We start from the raw sequence: 27,118 nt of genomic DNA on the forward strand, positions 1-27,118 counted from the left end.
ATTAACCTTTAGTTTTGGGGTGGTGGAAGGCAGGACAGACAGCAAATACCTGGTTGTAAAAGAAGAAAGGAAATCTGGGATCTAATTGCTTATGTTCAGACCTGCAATCAATTCTATTTTCAGTTCTACCTGACCTATCTCCAGAGGTACCTGATGCCTGCAATTTCTCAGCCTTTCTAAACTTTTGTGGTCAGAATTGGGTTGCTTCTGGGGTTTCTACACTACTGCTAACTCAGTATCATTCTTCTATTTTTCAGCTTCCAATAGTATATTGGCATCATCTGCCCTCTTCTTTCTTCGTTTTTGGGACTTCTTTTTGGTCCTTCCCCTGTCATTGTAGTGGCATTTTGCAATGGATTGGAGGGAAACTGGTACACTCAATTCCCCTACCTTTAGTAGTAAATCTCCTAATTCAACTTCCTTTCTTCTCTCCCCCAGAATTTGCCCACAAGTAGTCCTTCCATTTACTACCATGTATTACTTCTAATCAGGAATTCCTTTTTTTCCTTCCACATCCACAAAGCAGACCACTTCTCCTACACTTTTTTCTAAATGAAGCATGAAGTCTTCTTGAGGGTCTTTATGATTAGTAACTACCAAAAAAAACCGTAAGGGTAAAATAAACTTGAGGAAGTCCCAGTCTTCATAGATGTATTAATAGGAATTCCTTTTGTTCTTTGACATACTTCCTACTACAAGGGGTGCATCTTAGTTCTAATATTTTGGGCTTTATAAAAGTTTATATTCATAAGACCTTCCATGATTTTATAAAAGTCAACAATCTCACTATCCTAGGTAGAGTCTGATGCCTTTTAGTCTATCCTCATATACACGAGTGTTCGTGGGTACTGTTAGTATTCATGGGATATTAGTGCTTTACACTTAGGAAGTATGTAAACTTGAAATGGCTCAAAGCATTTTAATCATACTAATTTTTGAAGACATAACTTTAAGTAGCTTTAAAATACCACACTTATATTTAACTCCATTCTCAACACATTTTACATCAGTTCTCTTTCAAGAGCTAGTCAATTAATCACTGCAGTCTCTCGGTAACAGTTAACACCTACAGCAGTTGAGTCATTGACATGACCTCTGAGTGACATCATCAGTACATTCTCTCCCTCTGCTGACTTTGGCATCCAATTTGCACATTTCTCCAAAAGCTATACATACACGGTCTCATTTAATATTCATGAGAGCTCTAGTGGGAATACCAAGTGGAGTTAGAGACTCAAGAACATTTTAAATTGTACTGGGATAGTTCTGGGTTATTTCAAAGAGTTTTAAAGAAAGACGGGGAAAAGTTTCAAAGGCTGACTCCAGGTGTTCTTTCCCATTTCCAGGTGCTTCCTTCACCTCTTCAGATGTCTAAGGACTCTGCTTGGTCTGTTGTCCCACAAGTCATCTATTATCTACCAGTGTTACTGTGCTTTCACACAAGTGAATTGAAAATGTTAGATGTAAGATATTCTCAAAGTTGCCAGGTATTATTTGGGGAGCTCCACAATGAGCTATTACTAGAATTACGTCTATGATTTTGGTCCTTTCCAGAAGCATGGATTCAGTTAAAGCCTGGCTGGCTTCCACCAAGCAGCTCATTCAAATTTCAAGTGTTAAAGAATTTCAAGTAGAAAGAATATAATTTTTTGTACAGTTGTATTACCCCTCCCACATAAGGTATGTGGCAAGAGATTGGCAAGATATGATGTACAGAGCAAATACTCAGAAATACAGATGACTGCACGCAAAAGAGAATGTATCTTTGCATGAAAACACTGTAATTACAAAGGAATTTTATGTATTTTTAAGGCATAAATTTGAATGACGACAGGAATTTACCTTTCATTTCATCAGTTCTGTGCTGGCCTCATTACCAAACACCTCAGGAGAGAGAGCTGCCGCTAGCTCGAGCGCTCCACCCCAACTGGGCTGTCTCCATGTCAGTTTAACCTACTCTTTGGATGAAGCATCTCCAACTACTGAACTTTTTTCAGCTCAGCAGTGACTTTTGTTGGTCTCCTGATGGGAATCTCTCCTCACAAGGAGATAAAAACCCCCATCTGGTTTCTCTGTAGAATTCTATTTGGTTTAATATCTCTAACAAGAGGAGAAATGCTCATAAAAGTAGCCCCTACTACATACCACTGTGCAGTAAGGGAGAGATTTAGATCCTTTGTCACTGTTGTGGTGCTAAGCATACAGCTTTGAGTGGCAATCACTTTCAGAAATCTGTCCCTTTCTAGCACATATAGCCCCACCTTCCTCACTTCCTGTATTCCTAATCTTACTGCCAAGGACACTGGGCCTGAATTTGTGCTCTCAGACCCCATCAGATTAGCATGATTTACAGCTTCTATCTCAATGGCCCTTTGAGATAGACAATGGAAGTGGTTTTTTAAAAAATTAGGGAGGTAAAACTCTAGGAAGAACAGCGATATTTGTTTACAGCTAATACTCATTTCAGAGGGGATACTGTTTCCCCAGGTACTACCAACACAAAGCCCTTTCTATACAACATAATAAAGTAGGCCACCCAGATGAGGATTTGGGGCCCCAGCATATAGAGATTTCATCAGGGAGAAAAAAACTACAATTCAAATGAGTGGAACTGGCAAAGTTTTCATCAAGTTTATCATTCTGATAATCTAGAATTCAAAGATTACTAATTCAAATGAGTAAACATAGTAAGGTGGTTAACTTGCCACATTAGAAACTAAGATCCAAAAAGAATTAACTGTATTTAGGGTGGAGTATTTTGTTGTGGCTCTAGCTTCAATCACAAAGGAACAAAGCTTTCAACCCCTGGCACACTTTCTATAATAAAGCTCTTAAAGAAGCAACAATCAGAGAAAAAAGCTTTTGCGTAACACCTACATTTTGACATTAAAAAAGAAAACTTTTCTGATCCCAACTGTAGACAAAGGGAAAGTCTTGTATTCATTCACAAACTCAAGATTGCCCAGATTTTTTGTTTGACCTGGAGTACTCATAATTAAGCACTTTTAAGTGGAAATACTGTCATACAGGAGATCTCCATCACAGTATTTATTATTAGTCATCCTCTCAGTTAGGGTTTTTTAAAAAACAGTGCCCTAGTGGTAATAATGAATGAGCTAACAGTACGGGAAAAGAAACATCATTTGTTAAAACGAACCCCCTAAATTAAAAGAATGTTTTGGAAACCATCCTAGTAAGCGCTAAATCTGAGAAAGATCTCTTTATGCTGAAAAGTAAATAATGACAAAACCCAGGGCTCACACTTTTACAGATAATGGGAAATAGAAAAAACACTAAAGAAACTATATACTAAAATAAAAGCTGTTTTTTTATGGCTAACCTGTTAGATTATATTGGAATACTCCTCTGTTTTTATAGAGAAGGTGCTTGGAATAGCAGAGACTTTTCATGATCACTTCTGGTACATATTTATTCTTTCAATATACTTTTGCTACTCCTTGAAGTGTCCTCATTTAGATGTATTTTTCAGATTCGCCAAAACTTGCATGGGCTTTGATTCACTGGCACTTCCACTGCTACCTGTTTTCTTATTGTGAAAGCCCTAAAGTCACAATATTTTTTTACACCCAGTTAGTTCTGCTCTTCTGTCCACTCAAAAGTATTACCCTTGTTAGTATTTCTGCTTCTCTCCCTAGTTTCCACTTAACATGAATATTTTCTTATGCATTAATTAGCATATAACTAATATTTTTTAGGTAGAAATTAAACTGCCAGTGTTTAAACTCTAAGTGTTTTATCGTCTTTCCAGGTTATTCAGACTCAGTCCTGGGCTCCTTTCTGATCCTCATCACTGTCTTCTTGATGATACTTGTGATCATTAACCTTTTTGCTTCTGCCATTCTAATGGCCTTTGAAGAAAGTCACTTAAGGTAGGTAACTCTCTGGCTTAAGATTACAGACTCACATGCAAAGTATCGGCATATACCCTTTATTAGTCTCCACAGCTCTGCCAACCCTCAGAAACCCATTTTACCAAGACTATATTAATGTTCTGTATCCACTGTCCTATAGCTAGCTAGCCCTCAACTATTAAGTAGCAGAAACATTCTGGCAATAAATCATTAAAGGAATCAGAAAATACGAATAGTAAAAATACTGTTTTTTGTATCTTTGGTACTTCTTTCCTCCAACATTAGCAACAATTTCACTTTCCTCCCTTTTATCATTTTGTCTTTGAATAGACTCAGAAAGCAGCTGCACTGACACATCTCCTGCTACAGAGGTTCTTGCACTTGTTGGGAATCCAGTGGCACCAGAACAAGTGAATGGAACAGCCATGACAGCAATGAGCGATGACACTGAAGTTTTAAAAGATGAACTACCTTAATCCTGATACTACCTCCTAGCTTCTTGGCCTATTATTTCTTAGCATGGTGTAGAAAATTATAGATGTTTATAATACACTGTTAATTTTTTAAATCACTGAGGAATCAAAATCCCCTTGGCTGCAAGTAGTTTTATAGATCTTGGCACAGGCAAGGGTTGATGCCAAAAGTAACACAGGATAAACCCAATCAGCAGCCAAGCAGCAAGTAACAGAATGCTCACCACCTATGTTCAGTCATGAATCAGCAACGAGTTCCGGCTGAGGAGGAGCTCTGTCCTGGAAGAATAACCAAACAAACTCCCAGTTGCCATCTGGGCTTAAATACAGATGGAACAGGCTCTGTACTGCTCTAGGCATCTGTGTGACCCAGGGAGCCAAAGGTAAGGTCTGGCTTGTGCCCAGCATGGACGGCTTGCCTAAAATACTCTCCAGTAAAATCCAAATTGGCACTTGAACATTTGACCGAATAAGTGGAGAAAGCAGGGCACAGAATTTTTAACTTTATTATCAGCTACTGAGCTATGAGATACAAACCAATCAAAACCATTAAAGAAAAGTAGCTTGAAAGATATGTACAGATACACTACACAGAAGCCAAATCCTATCTTCCGATCCCAAAGCCATCCCTGTGAGGAGGGACAGCCTTAGCTAGGGGACAAAGGAGCACATAAGTTAACAACAGTTACGAGTCTCATCCATCAAGGAAAGCAGCCAGAAACTATAGCCACATGGGTACCAACATTTTACCTGTGATCAGTTTTTAAAGGTTCTCTTAATCATAAAGTTTTCAAATGAAAACAGGAACTCCTTCTGTAGGCTTTCCAGCTCACTACCCAAGAGACTTGAGTACTTCTATTAAGGCAACTGGAAGCCCACCTTAGCTAGGAATGGTGACTTCTGCCCAGTAAGTGGCCTGTCCTTCCTTTGCCAGTAATGCAATCCAACAGAACATGCTATGGGGAAAACCAGATTTATATAGTGCTGCCCTCTGGTAAAAGGGAAACACAGCACTCAGAGTAAAGCAAAAGGCCACAGAGGGCTCCCTGAGAATCCAGTAGAACTAAGGGAGGCCTTCACCTTTCCAAATAAACTTTGCAACTGGATCCAGGTGGAACACTACCCTGCAGCAAGGAGGAGTGTGTATGCCAATGAGAAGACCCAGTTTCCAAGAACTGCTGCAATGGCTTCTTGAGTCATTTTCTCTCTCCTACCGAGAGTGAGAAAATAGACACCTTACCCTTGATTCTCACTCAGCACAAGGCTGATACACTCCATGATGTATTCTCTTCCAACGTTCAGCCATCTTTAGCAGCTTCCCCACACTTTCACTTCCTCACTCCCCTGTGGAAGGATGGGGGATAGAGGAGGAGACAACCTAGGATTACACTCACAGGAGGAAATGGACAAGCACGGGAGCCACTTGCTCTGGCCTCGCAGAGTCTCCAGTCATTAGTGTCTTAGGACCAATAGAGAACAGGGAAGCAGCAGAACTTGGTAGAGCAGGAAGAGAGCCCAGAGGAGTGTGCACTCAGTGATGGTTAATAAATGAAATGGAGATTCTTCATTAGGACAAACTGCTCAGTCTTAACTCCCAGAACTTTGACGCTGGCTGGTGTTAAGGAGCCTATGTTTTCTTTTTCAACTCTTCAAATCTCCGGGAAAGATCATCAAAGTCAATGTCCTCAGAGGCTGAGGTGTTGGCACCAGCAGATGCAGCTGGTAATGTGTCTGGCACAGACGGCAACTCTGGCAGTACAAAGTTGTCATGGGTGTCCACGGGTCTGGGAGGGGGCTTTGCCGAGGCTTCTGGCTTGGGTCCAGGACCTAATTGAGGGAAGGAGCACAGCATTACAAATGCCAGAGAAGTGGCTCAGATCCTAAAGCGTATACAGGCAAATACAGGAGAACAGTTTTTTGTTTTTGTTTTATAACGATTAATTCTAAAGGTCAAAGGTTTTCAGGACAATTAACATCTCCATTTTCTAATTATAGTTGAATCCTCTCCGCTTTTCTTTCCTATGGTGAGAAAAAAGTCAGAGTGTGATGCATGGGTTGGTATACAGCATTCATTTAAAGAGACTGTTGTTAGGCGGCAGACCTTTGTGAAAGGGGATAAAATCCAAGGGGCTAGGGTAGTACTAGTATTTTGTCGGAATGAGCCACTTTTTAAGGCCTAGGGAGAAAAATTTTTTTATAAGGAATGTTAATGTCCATCCATATGGTTTGATAACAGGATCAATCTGTATTTCTAGTCTTCTGTTTAATATTTTACAAGTTAAAAATCACCCCCCTCTACATTCTGTATGTTTCCATTTATATCTAAGTTCTAGATCTCTATATTAGAAAGTAAGAACAGTGCTTGCTTATGGGTAGAGGAGTAAAGCTGACTGGAAAATAACAAAAGGGAACTTTCTGAGGTGACAAAAATGTTCTTTTTATACCTTTACTGAGGTGGTGGTGGTTACATATATATATACATACACATATGTATATGAAAACATCAAAATGCACACTTTGTTGAATTTTCCTGTATGTCAATTATATCTCAATAAAATAACTTGTCTCCTAATTCAGAAGTATCCCCCCCCTGCATTTTTGGAGTGCTGGTAGTATTTTATTTTTTGAGTGGACAGCTGCTACACGAACATGCTTGCTTCATGAAAAGTCACTTGAGTTATTCACTTACAATTTTACAATTAATACAATTAATACAATTATTTCCCCCTTTATTAAAACAAAAAAACCATTTCCATGCTCAATGGAAGTTGAGACAATTAGGGAATCTGTAAGATTCTTTGGGGCCAGGGAAGACCTTTTCTTTTTGGGAGCAGGAAACTCTGAGTTCTGATTCCACTATTCTGCATTAGGGGAGAGCACAGGGCATGTGGAACCAGCAATGGGTGTCTGCACTGAGCCTTTAGGGTCTAACTCACCAACAATCTGTGCAGAAGAGACATTCTCATCAGCATTAACATCATCAACCTGAAACACAAAGACTGTTACCAAAGAGTAGCCTCACTGGAAAAAGTCTGTTATAAGCCCCCATGTTGTCCAAAGCTAAGCTGATGAGCAAAAGCAACAGAACCTGCTCTAAGAAACTACCCCTTCACCCCCCATACTTCCTTTCTAATCATCGTCCAACCAGATAGATAACCATGCTGAACTCTTAACCAAGGAGAGAAAAAGAAACTTACCATCACACCCCTTGAATCTGATACCTTCCAAGCATAGAGAAAACACTAAACCACCGAAATAATCTCTAAGGGCCATGTCCTCAAATACTGAAGATCTACCTCATGCCTAGAAACAGCTGTGGGCAATGCTTCAAAGCATGCAAGACCAAAACCTAAGAAAAACTCAGGCCCAAAGTGAAAACCATGGAAAGAACAATAAGCAAACTCAGGAACAGGGTGATCTCAATAGATGACTATTTTCCACAGTAAACACCACACCAAGTTGTTTTCTTGATAATGCCTCAGATCAAAACAGGTCTCAGTATGTTATTAGCTGAGGAAACAAGGCTGGCAAAAAACATTTAATCCTGAACCAAAGACATTACAGCCATCTTAGCTATATTTATACTAAGTTTTAGTTACAGAACTAAAATATAGAATTAATGTTGGAGGCTGAATTTTACTACTGAAATTCTCTGTTTAAGATAAAATTCTGGTCACAATTCCTTTACACAGTATCCAGAATTTGTAAAACTAGCATTCTTAATCATGATGACATTCTAGGACCAAGACTGGTTATGTACCAGCTCAATGTAATTCTCTGCCTAAGTAGTCAAAAAAAAAACGTGGTTCATGCTCTATTACCTCAGAGACCCAGAGCCCCTGCCTGCTTCCCGGCTTAACTGCAGACAAAGCATTGCACCAAAGATGCTGCCCCTGCCACCACTGCTTCCCACTTCCAGGGTCATGTTAAAGCAACACAAAAATCCAAAGCAAGAGCAATGCCAGCACTAGGAGTTGATCGAAACTTTGCCTTCCCTGTGGCCATTTTTTGCTCTCTCTTCATGGGAGTCACTCTCCTGCTGCTTATAAAAGAGGCTCAGGCACTTACAGATTCATATGATGGGGGAGTTGCTGGTATCTGGGGTGGATGAATATTGGGGAAGGCCTGATAAGTCCCCACCGGCAATCCATTGAAATCCGACTGCAAGAGGAGAAAAGGCACTATCAGAGACACTGCCCGGGATTTGCAGTTTCTGAGGTTTGTGTATGGGAATGGAGAAACGGCTATTCTATTATATTCTATTCAATATATTCAAGAGCCCCAAAAGAAAAGAACAATGCCCAACAGGATTACATGTGATCAGAAAAATTCCAGATTTGTAAAGATCTGTAACCAGAGGCTATTGATGAAATTACTAAATCAACTGTCTCAGTGTCTACAAGGAAAGATTCTAGTCAGACTTTCTTAATAGCAATGCCCTTCATTATCCAGTCTACCAAGGAGGTTTTTCTACCTGGTAATTAGTGGTTGTTAATTCATCTTTGGCAAAAGCTACTAGTATGCTTGCCAAGTAAATCTACACAGAGAAGTTTTTCTAGCACCATCTCTCTAGACCTATTTTCCCATTTCACTACCTACAGCTGAACCAAAAGACTTTCTCTGAATCCCAGTATTTTTTCCCACAACACAATTACTAAGTTAATACCGAACGTTCTTAGTGCTAAATCTTCTTGACAATCTACAATTCCCAAGTGTATTTACTTGTCATCCATTTTGTTACATTTTCTCAAGTTTACATCCACACTTACAGGTATACTTACTGGTCCCTTTGGAAGTGGGTATGAAAAAGGAGTATTTGGAGAAGGCATGGGCATGGGCATAGGCATGGGCACCGTCCCATCAGGTCCACCAGCTGGTGCTGTGAACCCACCACCACCACCACCTCGTCCAGGGCCCCCTTTCTTCACATCATCTGTGAATCCAACATCAATAAGATCTGCCTCTACCCCAGGAGGAGCTTCTGCCTGAGGAAAGGAGAAAAACCCCCATCATTAACCACACTGCAGGCCAGATTCCCCAAGATGCAGACTCTGAGACGGAGATCAGCATGAAGGGAGCTTACTGGAGAGTCTCTTGGGATAAAGACCAGTGAGGAAGTGAAGGAAGCCAGCTGGCAAAGGCTACAGTGCAATCACAACAAAGGCCTCGGTCAATTCCCCAGGGAGTCCTGGAGCTGGGAGAAGCCTGCAGCAGATTCCTCCAACTGGGGCAGAGAGGCAGTGTCTTTAAGCCCCTGCCCTGACCGCTTACCGAATACAGGTTATTCCCAGGAACGACTTGGGTAAAGCAGCGTTCTTCTGAGGGCCACTGCTAGACACTGAGCTGTGTGTAAGCCACCAGTCATCAATACTCTCGAGCACTAGGGAATAAATGATTCTGTCCTAAAGTGTGTCTGTGTATTTGTGATGGGAGAGGGTTATCTGAGCAGCACAGCAAGCATCCACTATATCCCATCAACCTTAAATGAATGATTATTTGCAGATCTGCCCTCCTGACACTGTAAGTCTCGTCTCTTCAGGATCCTTGATTTTATTTCTCTCTATACAGGCATACACCTTAGAGATATGAGCCTAATCTCAAATGAATTTTTGTCTTCCCAGTACATATCAAAGTTATGCTTATACTATGCTATACTCTATTAAGTGTATAATAGCATTATGTCTAAAAAACTTTTATGTATACATACGTGTGTGTGTGTGCGTGTGTGTGTGTGTACTTACTTAATATTTCCTTGCTAAAAAACACTATCATCTGAGCTTTCAGCGAGCTTTTTGCTGATGGAGGGTCTTTGCCTCAATGTTAATGGTCACTGGTGGCTCAAGGTTGGGATGGCCATGGCAATTTCTTGAAAGAAGACAACAGTCAAGTTTGCTGCATCAACTGACTTCCTCTTCACGAATGATTTCTCTGTAGCACGCAATGCTGCTTGGTAGCATTTTTACCACAGAACTTTTCAAAACTGGAGTTAGTGCTCTCAAATCCTGCTGCTGTTTTATCAACTAAGTGTATTTGATATTCTAAATGCTTTGTTGTTATTTCAATCTTCACATTTTCACCAGGAGCAAATTCCATCCCAATAAAGCACTTTCTCTGCTCACACATAAGAAGCAACTCTTTTCCATTCAAGATTTATGATGAGATTATAACAATTCAGTCATATCTTTGGATTCCACTTCTATTTCTCTTGCTATTTATACCACATCTGCATTTACTTCCTCCACTGAAGTCTTAAACCCCTCAAAATCATCCACGAGGGTTGAGATCAACTTCTTCCAAACTCCTGTTAGTGTTGGTATTTTGACCTCTTCCCTTGAATCACAAATGTTGTTAATGGCATCTAGAATGGTGAATCTTTTCCAGATGGTTTTCAATTTACTTTGCCCATATCCATCAAAGGAAATGTATTTAAATAATAAGACTTAGAAGTTAAAATTACTCCTTGATCGATGGGCTGCAGAATGGATATTGTTAACAGGCATGGAAACAGCATTAATCTCATACATCTCCAGTAGAGCTCTTGGGTGACCAGGTACACTGTTAATGAGCAATAATATTTTGAAAGCATAAGCTATCTTTTTGTCTAAGCAGTAGGTCTCAACAGTGGGCTTAAAATATTTAGTAAACCATACTGTATAAACAGATGTGCTTCCATCCATGCTTTGCTGTTCCATTTATAGAACCTAGGCAGAGTAGGTTTAGCACAACTCTTAAGGGACCTAGGGTTTTCAGATGGCAAATAAGCATTGGCTTCAACTTAGTCACCAGCTTCATCAGCCCCTAACAAGAGAGTCAGCCTGTCTTTTGAAGTTTTGAAGCCAGGGAGTGACTTCTCTCTAGCTATGAAAGTCCTGATGGCATTTTCTTTCACTAGAAGGCTGTTTCATCTATACTGAAAATCTCTTGTTTAGTGTAGCCACCTTTATTAATGACCTTAGCTAGATGTTCTAGATAACCTGCTGCAGCTTTTACATCAGCACCTGCTGCTTAACCTTGAACTTTCATGTTCTGGAGACAGTTTCTTTCCTTACATCATGAGATGATGAATCAACCTCTGCTAGCTTCAAAGTTCTGTAGCTTCTTCACCTCTCTCAGATGTCAAAGAATTGAAGAGTTAGGGTCTTGTTCTAGATTAGGATTTGGCCTGAGACAATGCTGTGGCTGGTTTGTTCTTCTATCCAGACCACTAAAACTTTCTGCCTGTCAGCAATAAGGCTGTTTCACTTTATTGCCCACTTATGCACTGGAGCAGCACTCTCTTCTTCAAGAACCTAGGATTCACAACTTGGCTAGCTGTTTGGTGCAAGAGGCCTAGCTTTTGGCCTATTTTGGTTTTTGAGATGTCTTCCTCACCAGGCCTAATCATTTCTAGCTGCTTATTTAAAGTGAGAAACATGCAACTCTTTCCTTCATTTGAACACTTGAGGTCACTGTAGGGGTATTAATTGGCCTAATTTCAATACTGTTGTGTCTCAGAGAAGAGGGAGGCCCAAAGAGATGCAGAAGGGAAGAGATGAAGGACCAGCCCATCACTGAAGCGGACAGAACACACACATTTATCAATTAAGTTTTCCATTTTATATGGATGCAGCTCCTGGCACCCAGAACAATTACAACAGCAACATCAAAGATCACTGTTCACAGATCACCAACACAAATAATGAAAAAGTGTGAAATATTGCAAGAACTACCAAAATGTGACACAGAGACATGAACTGTGCAAATTCTGTTGGAAAAAATGTTGCTGATGAGACTTGCTTGACACAAGGTTGCCACAAACCTTCCATTTGTAAAAAAAACACCAACTGCAAAGCACAAAAAAACAAGGTATGATGTACCCCTATGTTTATCGCAGCACTATTTACAATAGCCAAGAAATGGAAGCAATCTAAGTGTCCATCAGTAGATGAATGGATAAAGAAGATGTGGTACATATACACAATGGAATATTATTCAGCCATAATAAAGAAACAAACCCTACCATTTGCAACAACATGGATGGAGCTGGAGGATATTATGCTCAGTGAAATAAGCCAGGCAGAGAAAGGCAAGTGTCAAATGATTTCCCTCATTTGTAGAGTATAAAAATAAAGAAAAACTGAAGGAACAAAACAGCAGCAGAATCACAGAACCCAAGAATGGACTAACAGTTACCAAAGGGAAAGGGACTGGGGAGAATGGGAGGGAAGGGAGGGATAAGGGCAGGGAAAAAGAAAGGGGGTATTACGATTAGCATGTATAATGTAGGGGGGACATGGGGAAGGCTGTGTAACACAGAGAAGACAAGTAGTGATTCTACAACATCTTACTACGCTGATGGACAGTGACTGTAATGGGGTTTGTGGGGGGGACTTGGTGAACGGGGGACTCTAGTAAACATAATGTTCTTCATGTAATTGTAGATTAATGATAACAACAACAACAAAATACGACTCTACATTTAAAAGGACCAAAACCATACAGAGCATGTTCCTTGAAAAAAAACAAACAAAAAACAAACAAGGTATGTTTGTCTAAGCTTTCCGTGAGCTGTCTGGCACATAACAGACATCTGATCACCGTTTTAGGATCTGTTCTGGGTCTTGAAGCATTTTTTGCTACCCACAGAGGGATTCTCAGTTCTTCGAACCTCATCAAAAAACAATAATGCTATTTTATATTTGTGTCAAGGTTTATACCTCTTCAAAGTGCTTTCAGTCATTCACCACCTCATCTGCTCCTTAAATACTGTCAAATATGCACGCATATATAGTTACCCAAAAAGGCACTAACTGAACAAAGGCTTAAACTCTCAGACACAAATTTCAGTGCAAATGATATGGTTATTTTTCAAATAAAGTGGTATCTAGACACTCATTTTCCTTTGTTTTTACTCTGAAAGAGTCTAAACTTACCATGACCACAGAATCAGGCTCATAGGGCACATTGTAGTTCTTGGCAATTTCAATCAGGTATCTTTCCACCAGGATTTTGGGTGGGGCTTCCACACTCAGTTTGTGCATTAGCTGTTAAGTAAAAGACCAAGGGTTAAGATCTATACCAACCCAAGCCTCACCTGTCTTTTAACTTTGTTCTTCCCAAAAGAAGTTCAAACCAGTTAGCATGATTTTTTTCAGTCACAAAACACAAGACCCATGTCTCTCTCACATTCTCTGGTTACATATGACCCAGGTGTTGGTGAAAGACTAATACTGCTGCATTCCACATTTGAATTCATCCACTCTTCCTCCCACCTCATTTCTACCTCCACAAATCACAAGGGGCACAAAGGGTGGGGTAAAATCAGGAATGACACAGAACAGACAGCCTCACAATCAGATATAGGGCAGAGGTAAAGAGCTAATGACGCTGCCAGCCACAGAGCCTTCTCACCCTCCCTAAGAAATGTGCAACCCCAGATTAACTCAGCTATACAGTGAAACCCCTACCTCAAATCACAGCAGATTAGAAAATAACCTTCTCCCACCCTGCCTATTGCTTCATGTTTTAACAAGTATGTTCCTTACTCTGTCATTCACAGTTCCAATTTGGTTGGTCCTACATAACTTGCCATATTCCTTGCTATATTTGGCACAGAGCTGATCAGCAACCTAAAGAGAAAAAAGAACAGTAAATAAAAGTGGAAACTACTCCTACATACAGCTTCAACTCCCTCCAATCAACATCCAAAACACTGGCATCTATGAAACTTTAAGGGGTACATATTAATTCATTTACTTGTTTATCCATACATTGAGCTACAACCATGCACCAAAATCTATTGTAAAACATGATCTACACTATAAATATAATAAAAGATAGTATTCCAACTCTTACAGAATCTAATAGTCTCTAGGTAAACAGTCACACAGATAAAGGAACAAATGCAGCTGTGTAAGTGCCACCAAGGGAAAGTATACAATACTGTCAACAGCTTTTAACAGTAGTATCAGATCTGCTCAGCAGTCAGGTAAGGCTTCCTGAAGAAAATGATGCTTTACTGAGCTGTAATGGATGATTAGGAGTTAACAAGGAGGTACGGAAAAGAAATCAGTATGTACAAAGACCTCTAGGGGAAAAGCAGGGCAAAGCCAAAATAAAGTCAATGAGCCTCTAGTGTAAAGCCCAAGGGAGGAGTGGAACAGGTAATGGAAGTAAGAAAGGCACGTGGGGGGGCCAGACAATGCAGGGCCCTGCAGGACACACTAGGTTTTGTTTCTACCAAAAGAACAACAGAAAGCTACTAAAGGGCTTTAAAGCAAGGGATAGTGACAGGAGCAGATCTGTGTTTTGAACAGAAACCTCAGTTCTGATGGAAGAGGTGAACAAACTATAGGAAGCCAAAGCAGCTGTAGGAAGAGCATTTCAGAAGCTGCTGTAATAGTCCAGGCAGAAGACCAGAGTGGTTCCAATACTTGGGAACTCAGCGATGGGGCACTCAGTGTTCAACACTGGGTACTTACAAGAGGTTTATCACTTGTCTTTTGATAATAGTTATTGTTTTAATTTATACTATGCAGAAAATAAAAATTTTCTATTCATACTATTTTATCACTGTTTATGCTTTTGTGGTTTTATGGCTTTTCAATGGTTTTTGTGACCTTTCCACTGTAAGATTTTTAAAAAATCTGCCTAGTTTTCTTCTCGTTCTTTTATGGCTTCATTTTTTTTTTTAATGTAAATCTTTGTTTCACCTGGAATTAATCTCGATATGTAGGTGTACAGGAGAAGTTAAAAATGAGACTGAGGTTAAAAGTTTGAGTATCTACCCACAAACCTCTATGGCTACCCTCCTTTCCCTAGCAGAAAGCAGGAGATTTACTCTCTGGGGAGCTAAAGAGACTCTAGACTCCAAGCCCAGGAGACAGCAGGGATACTTACAACAGAAGAATCAAGTGTAAATCTTCTACAAGAGAAGAGTGAGACTTTGACTTCTTTCTCCTCTAGGCTCTCAAAATCCTGGCAGCCAGCTTATACCCTCCTCCAGGTAAAAGACAGGAAGATTCATTCCTCTCTGAGGAAAATGACCAACCCAAGGAAAGGAAACTAGTTCCTCAAAGTCTGGAGCTCCTTAAGGACTTAGATCATTCAACAATGAAGGCACACAAGAGGTTTCAATCCACTTTTTAGTGCCTCACTCTTAAATATGAACCAGCAGCCAAAGGTCACCAAACCTTGGGGAATAGCCTCAATTATAAAACTATCTAAAAGGAACAGAAGAAAAACTTTACAGAAATAAGTTAAAAAGACACTATAATGCTCTTGAGTTCTAGTTAGAAGACAACTATAGCCATGAAACTATAGAAACTATAACAGACTATAAAAACTGAATACTCAAGAGAATTAAGAAGTTCTTAAAAAATAAAAACAGAAGACAAAATCTCAAGAGGGACTGGGAGATAAGACTGAGACAATCTCCAAGAGAATAAAATAAAAAGGCAAAGATGTAAAAAATAGAGAAAACTCCAATTACTTTGTATCCTAGCAATCAGTACCATTTCCACATTGTGACAAGCAGTTTTTTAGTTAGTCTATCTCTTCTGCTAGACTCGACTCTTCTGTTAGTTACAAGAGTAGGGCCAGCATCTATTTTGCTCACCATTGTACCTTCAGGGTCCACCTGAGATCATAAGTAATATCCCCTCAAAAAAAAAAGTATTTGTGGAATGAATGAATGAAGCAAAACATCAGACTTGATTTGTGGAATGAATGAATGAAGCAAAACATCAGACTTGATTTTATTGATGTTATTTTAACTTTACTGGTTTACAGTTGTATAAAAACTCTTTCTATATACTTAAACAACATTACAATAAAAATAATTTAAGACAAAACTGGGGATACAAGAAACTTTGCTACTTAAAAAAATTCTTCAAGTTTGCAAAACACTCTTCTATTCTATCACATGAGTAAGGCCTGAAAAGGAGGCAGAAACAAATTTACGAAGCCTGTTTCAAAGGTATCATGAGAGGAGTACAAAATGCCTGGTCAAATAAGCAAGAAGTGGCTTATGTTAACCAACCTTTCTAACAATATGAAAACTACAGACATCACTGAAACTGGTTGTACTCACTATTTTCAACTCGGCCACTTCTGACTGGAGTCGAGGAGCTGCCCAGATCAGTGTAGACACAGATTCAGCCAAACCAGTATCTAGCTCCCTAATTAAGAAAGAAAAATTAATAAAACTTAACATTCTTTAAAACAAATCAACAAAACCCTGGCATTTGTTATCATATACTTGATAGCCTCTAAAGCTATTTCATGAATCTCACTGGATTCTAATTTAACCATTTTCATCATCCTATTTGACTTCTGAGGAAACTCAAACTAAATGACAAACCCAAGGCCAAAAAGTCAAGAAATGGTTGAGCCAAGACTCAAACTTAGGCCTCTTGATTTCAGATTCTGTATTTTCTTAACAGTTGTCTACGCTGAGAACAGGCCTTCAGGTGAATGGTATAAAAAGATCCTTGGGTACAACGTGAAGTAGTCCCTTAGTGCTAGCCCCCTGCTTGTAGAAAGGGACCAGTATAAGGTTTAAATTTTTTTTTAAATCTTACTTCATAGACTGGATGAGGCCAAACCGAGCCAACAGCAGGTCACAGTACAGCTCCAGGATCTCCATGGCCTCCACGAGGTAGTCTTCTCGGATAATGTGCTCCACTCGGATCCGAGCTCGTTCATCTTTCCCAGCAGCCAGATAGTCAGCAATCTCTTTTCTTGCTTTCTGCGCCAGTTCAGCTAAGGCACAAATCCCACTCCAGTCACATAGTGGTAGCACACTACTCTCTGACATGCAGACTGACTTCCACTCCAACAGAGAAAAGTGGGTATTTCTACTATATCCTATTTTACTTTCCCTTAGCAAGCCTAGTTCCATCTCATCTAATCTAGAATTTGCAACTTTATCTAGGTGACACTATTGTTTGTATAGCCAGAAATTTCCATCTCAGGAGTCCTGTCACCTACTGTACAGCAAGAGTATGTCCCTTTTCCTGCAACAAAATGATCAGTCTAACTTGTCACAAAAGACAGCAGAAATGTATCCAAAGCTTAAAAAGTCACAGGATACATAAGATTTCTTCATACCAGCCTGAAAGAGCCAATCCTGGGGTGCTAGAACCCAGTGATGTATTTGGTGAAAGAAAATATAAGGCAACCATGCTTTACTCACTTTTTTTTTTCTCTAATAGTTTTAAACGGTTTATGACTAATCTCAAATTGACTCGTAAACGCTCAGCTTTAAATCCGGAGCCCAGCATATTGTGTTGTTCCTCCTGAAAAAAGATGAGAAGCACAATGACTATTTTCAAGTTAAAATTAGTTCAGGAACTAACACTAGTTAGAGGTTGGGTTATCTGACATTATAAACCAAGGTGGTTTTCTAATACTGGCAAAATAACATGATCAGATTCACATTTCTTAAACATCATTTTGGTTGTGGTGTGGAGAAATGGATAGAGAAAGGTAATAATGGAACCAAGAGGACCAAGGATTAATCTATTACTATAGTCTGCACAACAGACAGACAACAGCAAGGGCAGGGGTCGAAGTGACTGGATTTCAGATCTATTTAGAAAGCAGAGCTGAAATAACTTATTGATGGATAAGACAATACCTGTGTACTGGTGTAGGAGTGAGTGATAAAAAGACAAAGAAATAGGAGGGGCTCCAACTTCTCCCCGGAACCTCATCAGGGGTAGTAATGGAAAAAAATTACCAAGTTTAGAACCCTGTTAAAAAAGATTCTCATCATAATTCTTCAGATCATCCTACCAATCTCAGCTTTTGGAAAACAGCTGGTACTCAAAATCACAGAAATATCATTAACATTGACTCACATACAAAGAAATATACCAAGGGGTAAAAAGTCCAAGAAAAAAATATAAATTTGACAACAGAAAGCTATTTACCAAGACTTTCACTGAACAGCAGAATTACAGTCAACAGAACTCCCCGCCACCCCCTCCACCCACAAGACCTTAGGATGTGCCATTGTTCATTGACCACTGTGCATTCTGTATCAAAACACCACAATTTCTATTTCTCTTAATTAATTCTGGACTTGGACCGCAAAACACAGTATCTAAACAAAAGCTAGTCCTAACAACATAACCAAAGAACAGACAAACCAAAAAATATATCCAATGTGAGGAAGAACTCTAAGAGTAATATTTGTCTGCTTGTACATAAGTCACTAACAGAAAACATCAGATGTATTTTCCTTTTGTGAAATTTGCCTCCAGAGGCTTTTATACTAAAATTTAATAATTAATCTAAGTCCAAGTTTACAATGGAGCTTCTATGCCACAAAATGTCTGGGATTCATTATACTTAGTTATGTTCAACCCACTCAACAAATATTTACTAATTATTTCTATGTCAGACAATGACCAGACAGTAGAGATAAAAATAAATAAGGTACAGTCTTATTTATATTCTGAAAGAAATTTATATTCTACTGGGGGGGAAAACAGCTAAGAAAACCTAGCAACTACAATACTGTTTGTTAAGGACTCTGATTCTAGCGTGGTTCTCCACTGGAAGTGTGACCCCTGGGGGACACTTGGTCACGAGTGGAGACATTTTAGATTGTCATGGCTGAAGGAGTGCTGCTGGCATCTGCAGAGCCCAGGGATGCTGCTGAACGTGTTACAATGAACAGGACAGCTCCCTGTGACAAAAACTTACTCAATTCAAAATGTTAGTGGTGCCATGATGATGAAACCTACTGTAAAGATACACAACCTACCTAGGAACATTACAGAGTGCTTTCCACGAAGAGAAAAGCCTAAGCTGATCCTGAAGAACAAACACGATATTTGTAGGATAAAAACAGATGTAACTATCCCAGGCAGAGGGAGTGGTGTATATGAAATCCAAGTATCAAAGAGAACAAAAGCTTTTTGAGAAACACAAGTTCAGCACAGTTGAAGTATGGCATTAACTACAGTTTATGCTATAACATGTCTCATAATTTTAAGTTCGAACTTCAACAATTATTTATAAGACATTATAGTAGGCTCTGGTGCTAGCTACATCCAGACAGTATTCTTGTTCTCAAGCCATTCATAAAAAAAAGAGCCAGAAAAACAGTAACTAATACTATCATTCACTCTTACTAGGCACTTGCCCAAAATCAGCCAAGAACAAAGTGGTAGAGGTGGAGCTAAGAATAAAACCTAAGTGTATCTTAATTCAAAACCCAAGTAAATAATTTTAACCATATACTACTATATCATTTTCAGCACTAAAACTGTAATACATTTTTAACCCCCTTCAACAAATATTTATTGAATGCCTATTACTATACTGTGACAGGCACTGGCAATATACTGGTAAGGAAAAACAGAGATGGGTACTGCCCTCATGGAGTTACAGTCTAGTTAGAGAAACTTATCACATCAGTAAACCATAAAATAGCAACTGTGGTAAAAGTGCCACAAAGAAATAAGTGGTGGTTTAGAGTTTATTATAAAGGAATTTGACCTCTTCAGCCACTTCCTTAGAAACTATTTCAAAGATAAAAGATGACAATATTTGATGTCTAACACAGTCACAAGATATAACAAAAATGTTAAGACTTCACTGTGGTTCTTAAGTAGTCCACAAACATCAATTTTGTGATGCATCAATATTTGGAAACAAAACAGTAGCCATGTCTGTATTTTAAATATTTTCAAGAAGCTTAAAAACACATACACTGTGATCTAGTAATTCTACTACTGGGAACTTAACCTAAGGAAATGATCAGAGTTTCATATACTTTTCTGTAGGAATATTTAACAGTACATTTTAAGACCAAAATATTGGAGTAAGCTATATGAATGAACTAATATTTGCTTATTAAACAAATTACAGCATACGTATGGAATTTTACATAGCCACTAGACTATTTAAAAAAATATTTGCTAACGTGAGAACATATTAATGATATGAATTTAAAAAGCAAGACTATATATGAAGTAAGACCCCAAATTCTGAGTTTTAAAAAAGTCACATATGCATAGACAAAGGCTGGATAAAAAAATGATTTAGTTTTTACTATATATAAACTCTCTTCAAATCCAAAGAATTTACCCTAACAGTAAAGCTAATGCTAAAAACCAAATCCACCTTGGAAAGCATATACTTTAGAATTTCTAAAGAATAAAATTAAATAAATAAATTTGCCTTCTTAGAGAAGCAAAATATTAACTCATCAGAAATCCTTAATGATCAAGATTAACTTATCATAAGTGGAATATATTGAAAAAACACCACAGAAATTCAAAGAACTATAAGAGAATTCTACAAAAATGGTATGCCAATAAATCGGGCAACCTAAAAGAAATGAATAAATTCCTAGAAATACACAATCTTACAGGACTGACCCAGGAAGAAACAGAAAATCTGAACACCAATTACTAGTAAAGAAATTGAACTGGTAATCAGAAAACTCCCAACAAACAGAAGTCCAGGAGCAGATGGCTTTACAGGGGAACTCTACTAAACATTTAAAGATGAGCTAACACCTATAGTTTAAAAAAATATTCCAAAAAATAGAACAAGGAATACTTCCAAACTCATTCTGTGAAGCCAGTATTACTCTATATTAAAACCTGACAAAGACACTACAAAAATAAGGAAAATACAGACCATATCCCTGATGGACATAGATGCAAACATCCTCAACAAAATATTAGCAAACCAAATTCAAAAATACATCAAAAGGATCATCCAATATGACCAAGTGGGATTTATTCCAGGGATGCAAGAATGGTACAATGTTCATAAATCAACCAATGTGGTACATACACCACATGAACAAAAGGCAGGATAAACACCATATGATCATCTCAACAGATGCTGAAAAGCATTTTACAAAATTCAACATCCATTCATGATAAAAACTCTCCACAAAATGGGTACAGAGGGAACACTCCTCAACATAATAAAGGCCATATATGATAAACCCACAGCCAACATCATACTCAATGGTGAAAAGCTAAAAGCTTTTCCTCTGAGATGAGGAAACAAGGATTTCCACTCACCACTTTTATTCAACATGGTACCGGAAGTCCTACCCATGGCAATCAGATAAAAAAGAGATAAAAGACATCCAAACTGGTAAGGAAGAAGTAAAATTGTCACTATTTGCAGATGATATGATACTATGTATAGAAAATCATAAAGACCCCATCAAAAAAACTATCAGAATAAATAGATCGGCAAAATTGCAGGATATAAAAGGAATATACAGAAATCTGTTGCATTTGTATACACTAACAACAAAGTAGCAGAAAGAGAAGTCAAGGAAACAATTCCTTTTACAAATGCATCAAAAAGAATAAAATACCTAGGAATAAATCTAACCAAGGAGGTGAAAGACCTGTACTCTGAAAACTGTAAGACACTGATGAAAGAAAGTGAAGATGATACAAATAAATGTAGTTTTCCCTGCTCATGGATAGGAAGAATACTGTCAAAATGACCATTCTGCCCAAAGCAATTTACAGATTCAGGGCAACCCTGTTAGAATGTCAATGGCATTTTTTCAATGAACTAGAGCAAAGAATCCTAAAATTCATATGGAACCACAAAGACCTCAAATAGTCAAAGCAATCTTGAAAAAGAAGTTGGGGGTATCATGATCCCTGATTTCGAGCTATACTGCAAAGCTACAGGGATTAAACAGTATAGTATTAGCACAAGAACAGACCCATAGACCAACAGAACAGAAGAGGAGCCCAGAAATAAACCCACACATACATGGTCAATTAACATATGACAAAGGAGCCATGAATATACAATGGGGAAAAGATAGCCTTTTCAATATATGAGTTGGGAAAACTGGACAGATACATGTAAGAGAATGAAACAAGATCACCGTCTTATGCCACACACAAAAGTAAACCCTAAATGAATTAAAGACCTAAGTGTTTAAGACATGAAGACATAAAATTCTTATTAGAAAAAATATGTAAGAATCTCATGAATATAGGCATGAGAAATTTCTGGATATGTCTCTCCAGACAAGGGAAACAAAGGCAAAAATAAACAAGCGGGACTACATCAAACTAACTTCTGCACAGGAAAGGAAACCCTCAACAAAACAAAAAGGCAAACTACGGTATGGGTATTTGCAAATGATACATCTGACAAGGGGCTAATATCCATACATAAAGAACTCATACAACTCAACAACAACAAAAAATCCAATTAAAAAAACGGGCAGAGGACCTGAATAGACATTTTTTCCAAGGAAGACACACAGATGGCCAACAGACTCATGAAAAGATGCTCTATATCACTAATCATCAGGGAAATGCAAATCAAACCCCAATGACATATCACCTCCCACCAGTCCAAATGGCTACGATCCAAAATACAAGAAATAACAAGTGTTGGTGAGGATACGGAGGAAAGGGAACCCTCTTACACTCTTAGTGGGAATGTAAACTGGGCCAGCCACTATGGAAAAGAATATGGAGGTTCCTCTGAAAACACAAAATAGAAATATCATACAACCCAGTAATTCCATTTCTGAGAATTCACTGAAAACAAAATCACTAACTGGAAGATATATATGCACACCTATGTTCATTGCAGCATTACTTACAATAGCAAAGATATGGAAGCAACCCAAGTGACAAACAACAGATGAATGAATAAAGTTGTGCTACATATACACAAAGGAATATTAGCCATAAAAAAAGAAGTCAACCTTTCCATTTGTGACAAATGGATGGACATAAAGAGTTTCAGGTAAGTGAAATAAGCTAGGTAAAGAAAGACAAATGCCACATAAATTCACTTGTATGTGGAATCTAAAAAAAACAAACAAGAAACAGATCCATAAATATTGACAAGAGACTGCTGGCTACCATAGGGGAGGGGATAGATGAATAGGTGAAGGGGATAAAGAAATACCAACTGCAAACTGTAAAATACATCAGTCACTGGAATGGAAGTACACCACAGAGAATATAAGCAAAAATAGTAACTTGGTATAGTAACAGGGCAACTACACTTACTGTGGCAAGCACCTAGTAACGTATATATATCAAGTCACTATCTTGTAAATCTGAAACCAATGTAATAATTGTATATCAACTTTATTCCAGTTAAAAAAGATAATAAAAACAAAAATAAAAATACCCCACAAGCCCATAGATACAGAGAACAGACTGCTGGTTGCAAAGCAGGGGATGAGGGGATAAAGAAATGGATGAAGGGGGTCAAAAGGTAAAAAGAAAAATAAATAAGGTGCATTAATAAGCAACACCAGAAAATAGCTTACTACTGTCTAGTAATTTGTGACCACCTCCTATAACAAAAAAAGTAAGTAAGTATTAAAGAAAAGAGAGAGTGCACCTGTGATGAACCACCAATGCAAGGAAGGGAGTGGGGAAATCTCACTTAGGTGCCAGGCCCTGGCTTTCACATTCATTAGCAATCTGTCCCACCACTATTCCAGGAATAAAGTCAACAGCTATAAAGGCAAGACTGGGGTTCAAAGCCCAATTGCAGCATTACCCATAGAGGTGATCACCTAGCAAAAATGTAACTGTGGTTAAAGATGTGCATAAGTGGCCTTGATATTCCTCCTCATTCACATGCCTTCCATATGGGTCAGGGCAAGGGGAGAACAAGACCGGGGGACATTCATTCTGGGAAGCTCAGAAGAAAAGGAAGGATGTGCACTAGGACTGAAGTATGAGTTGGGCTCTACAGACAAGCAATGTACACAGGAGAACACAGGCCTGATTCTCAATCCCCATTTCTGTCCTTAATAGCTACATGCCATTTAACTCTTACTACTCTATTTTCCTTACTTTTAAAATGAAGATAATAGGACAAAGCACTAAATAAGCAAAAACGCACAGACAAACTACCAAATCCTATCAGGCTCACACCCATGCTAAAGCAAAAGCCATGTGCCTTAGCAGATAGCAAAGCTCACAAAGTTTGTGGAGGAAAAAGAAAACCAGCAGTGGGTCTAATATGGACATAAAACGACAACCAGAAACAGAAGGTCCCCTATGTGTAAAGGGCAAGTGTCCAGGGAAACGAGAGCCCAGACTCCAAGGAAAGAACACTGAAGTGTATGTAAGATGCATAAACAAGCTCTTGGAAAGGGAATGCTTTGGGACAGAAAATGTTAGAAGGGAGGGGAGCCCTTTAGAAACCTAAGGTGAAGGGAAAAGAGGCAAAAGGGAAATACTTAGCATTCAGTCAGGAAAAAAAGTTTTTAAGTCAAAGCAAAAACAATACATCTCCCCACCTCATTAAAAGCAAAAAGTAATGAGGAAGTGAACAGAAAAAGACTAGAATACAACAGTACATTTTTAGTAATATTAAGTACACAACCCCCGCCAAAAAGGATTAACTTGTAACAATAGGTATCTAGTGAGGTAGACACTGAAAGACACAAAGTGTAAATGGAGGACACAGGTAACAAAGGAGTGGCTTTAGCAACAACATAAAGTAACTCTGGTGGGTGAAAGCATCATTATCTATTTCACGTATTTGCCTAAGATGGTTCAGCAGCCACAAATGCTAGTCTGGGAAAATACTAAAATTGCCTGGAAAAAAACAAAAGACCCCAACAGTCACAAGAATAGGAATTCTGAAAAAGAAAAGTGTTAAAATTCTCTGAAAGAAAAGCTTAATAAATGTTTTATGCTGTAACAGAAATCCAACTCTGTAAAGAAAGTTGAAAATACTGAACTGTTGTGAAGTGGTCTATATTTCACTGTTAATCTTATGACTAGGGATGTTTGGGGGAGAGAAACTCCCCCCAAAGCCTACTGTAAGCCTACTGTAGAAGGCAATTAAAAATAAGCCCAAATTACTAATCTTATGATTCAGTAACAGCATATATTCAAATCTATAAAATAAGTAAAATCTTAGAGCCCTTTCAGGGACTCTATCAGGGTTCCAGCTAGCAAAAGATGGCATCCACAATCTGGGCAATTTGAGAGAATTTAATATTTAACAAGGGTGTGGGTTTAAGGTTCAGAGAAGCCAAGAAAGGATAGTGTACTGCCCCAGAACCATTCACACACCTAGGCTGAAGAGGCAACCTGAGGAACTGGAAGCTGGAGAGGGCTCCAGGACAGGAGACTAAATACCTAGCCTTCATTCCTCGTGCCCTCTGGTCTCCTGCTTGTACCTCCCACCGCAGATGGAATCCAGAAAGGAAAGGGACCCAAAGACACAGTGCACATGGTAAGCCTCCAGGAACATATATCAGAGGGAAAAGGAGATACATATGTGGCTCTAGAGAAGAAAATAGAACATATCCAATACAAAGGCTATTTACACAAGACCCAAAAAGCCAGAACCTAGATCTATCAAAGCAACCCCAGATTTATATTGTAGTAAAGACTTCAGCTAACCAGACTAGAAAATTGAAGCTAAATAGTCTTAAAAAAAAAAAAAGTGTACAGTACAGAGAAGACAAGTAATGACTATATCATCTTACTACAACAGAGGGGGAGAGGACTTGATAATATCAGTGAATGTTGAAACCACAGTGTTGTTTATGTGAAACCCTCATAAGATTGTGTATCAACGACACTTAAAAAAAATTAAAAAACTGTTATATGTCCTTTCCACAAAAACAGAATAGTGAACATAATTCAAGTTTTTACAATATAATCTCTAATTAAGAGTCCCTTGCAACCCTAAGATTCTGCAGGATACTAGATATCCAACTGTACAGAATTATATGGAATAGCAAAAAGACATAGGTCATTGAGATTAAACTTCAAGACATCTCTCAGAAATCTCATTTTTAAAAAAATCATTGTTTTCCCGGAAAAACACAGCAATTCACTTTATTCACTCTTTTACTCAACTAGTATTTACTAAGCACTTTACTACATACCAGAAACTGTACAAGGTCATGTAGGTTAAAAAACAAGTCTTCCTCCTATCACACACATGAAGTTTCAGATCCAAAAAAGAACTAAAACATCCAGAATATATAAAGAACTTCTACAACTCAACAATAAAAAAAACAACCAATTTTAAAATGGGGAGTAGATGTTGAAAAATTTCCAATGATATGCAAATGACCAAAAAGCATATGAAAATATGCTCAATATCACTAATTATTAGAGAAATTCAAGTCAAAACACAATGAGCTATCACCTCACCCATTAGGATGGCTACTATTAAAAAAAAAAAAGAAAATAACAAGTGTTGGCAACATTGTGCAAAAACTGGAGCCTTTGTGCACTGTTGGTAGGATTGTAAAATAATGTATCCCATATGGAAAGCAGTATGGGGGCTCCTTAAAAAATTAAAAATACAACTACCATTATGATCCACCAAATCCCAGTCCTGGGTATATATCCAAATGAGCTAAAAGCAGGATCTTAAAGAGATATTTCCACACCCATGATCATAGCAGTATTATTAACTATCGTCAAGAGGTAGAAGCAACCTTAATGTGCACTGACAGATTAGTAAACAAAATGTGGTGTGTATACACATATATATTATATATTTATACACACACACACACACACAATAGAACATTAGTATAATCTAACGGCCCATGTTGTAGCATGTGACAGGAGTTCCTTCCTTTAGGAATAGTATTTATTGTCAGTCTATTGGAATTCTAAAAGGATTAGTGTCTTAATGCATAAAGTAAATATACATATGTACCAACCCCAATCCTGGATATACATCCCTGAAGAAATTTGTACAGAGGACCATCAAGACACATGTATAAGGGTTCTGTGGTAATAAGAAGGTAGAAGGATGCTAAGTGTACAA

The 27,118-nt window shown here is 38.4% G+C and overlaps 1 protein-coding gene across 5 annotated transcripts in view; it reads right to left on the reverse strand.

Annotated features, from left to right (window-relative positions):
• Window positions 1-4,835: 4,835 nt before the first annotated feature.
• Window positions 4,836-27,118, reverse strand: part of IST1 (IST1 factor associated with ESCRT-III) — a 39,395-nt gene continuing 17,112 nt past the window's right edge. For 2 of the 5 annotated variants that reach the window (XM_036897555.2, XM_036897556.2), the window contains exons 2-10: window positions 17,520-17,622; window positions 16,906-17,086; window positions 16,416-16,503; window positions 13,870-13,953; window positions 13,258-13,368; window positions 9,115-9,330; window positions 8,414-8,506; window positions 7,282-7,330; window positions 4,836-6,172 (exon numbers count right to left, since the gene is read on the reverse strand). In XM_036897555.2, coding sequence (XP_036753450.2) covers window positions 5,973-6,172; window positions 7,282-7,330; window positions 8,414-8,506; window positions 9,115-9,330; window positions 13,258-13,368; window positions 13,870-13,953; window positions 16,416-16,503; window positions 16,906-17,086; window positions 17,520-17,607 — 1,110 coding nt within the window. In that variant the 5' untranslated portion in view covers window positions 17,608-17,622 and the 3' untranslated portion in view covers window positions 4,836-5,972. The remainder of the gene's footprint in view (window positions 6,173-7,281; window positions 7,331-8,413; window positions 8,507-9,114; window positions 9,331-13,257; window positions 13,369-13,869; window positions 13,954-16,415; window positions 16,504-16,905; window positions 17,087-17,519; window positions 17,623-27,118) is intronic. The other 3 variants (XM_036897558.2, XM_036897562.2, XM_036897563.2) reach the window with 3 other exon arrangements.

This window comes from Manis pentadactyla, chromosome 15 (assembly GCF_030020395.1).
Source record: "Manis pentadactyla isolate mManPen7 chromosome 15, mManPen7.hap1, whole genome shotgun sequence".
NCBI classification, from domain to species: Eukaryota; Metazoa; Chordata; class Mammalia; order Pholidota; family Manidae; genus Manis; species Manis pentadactyla.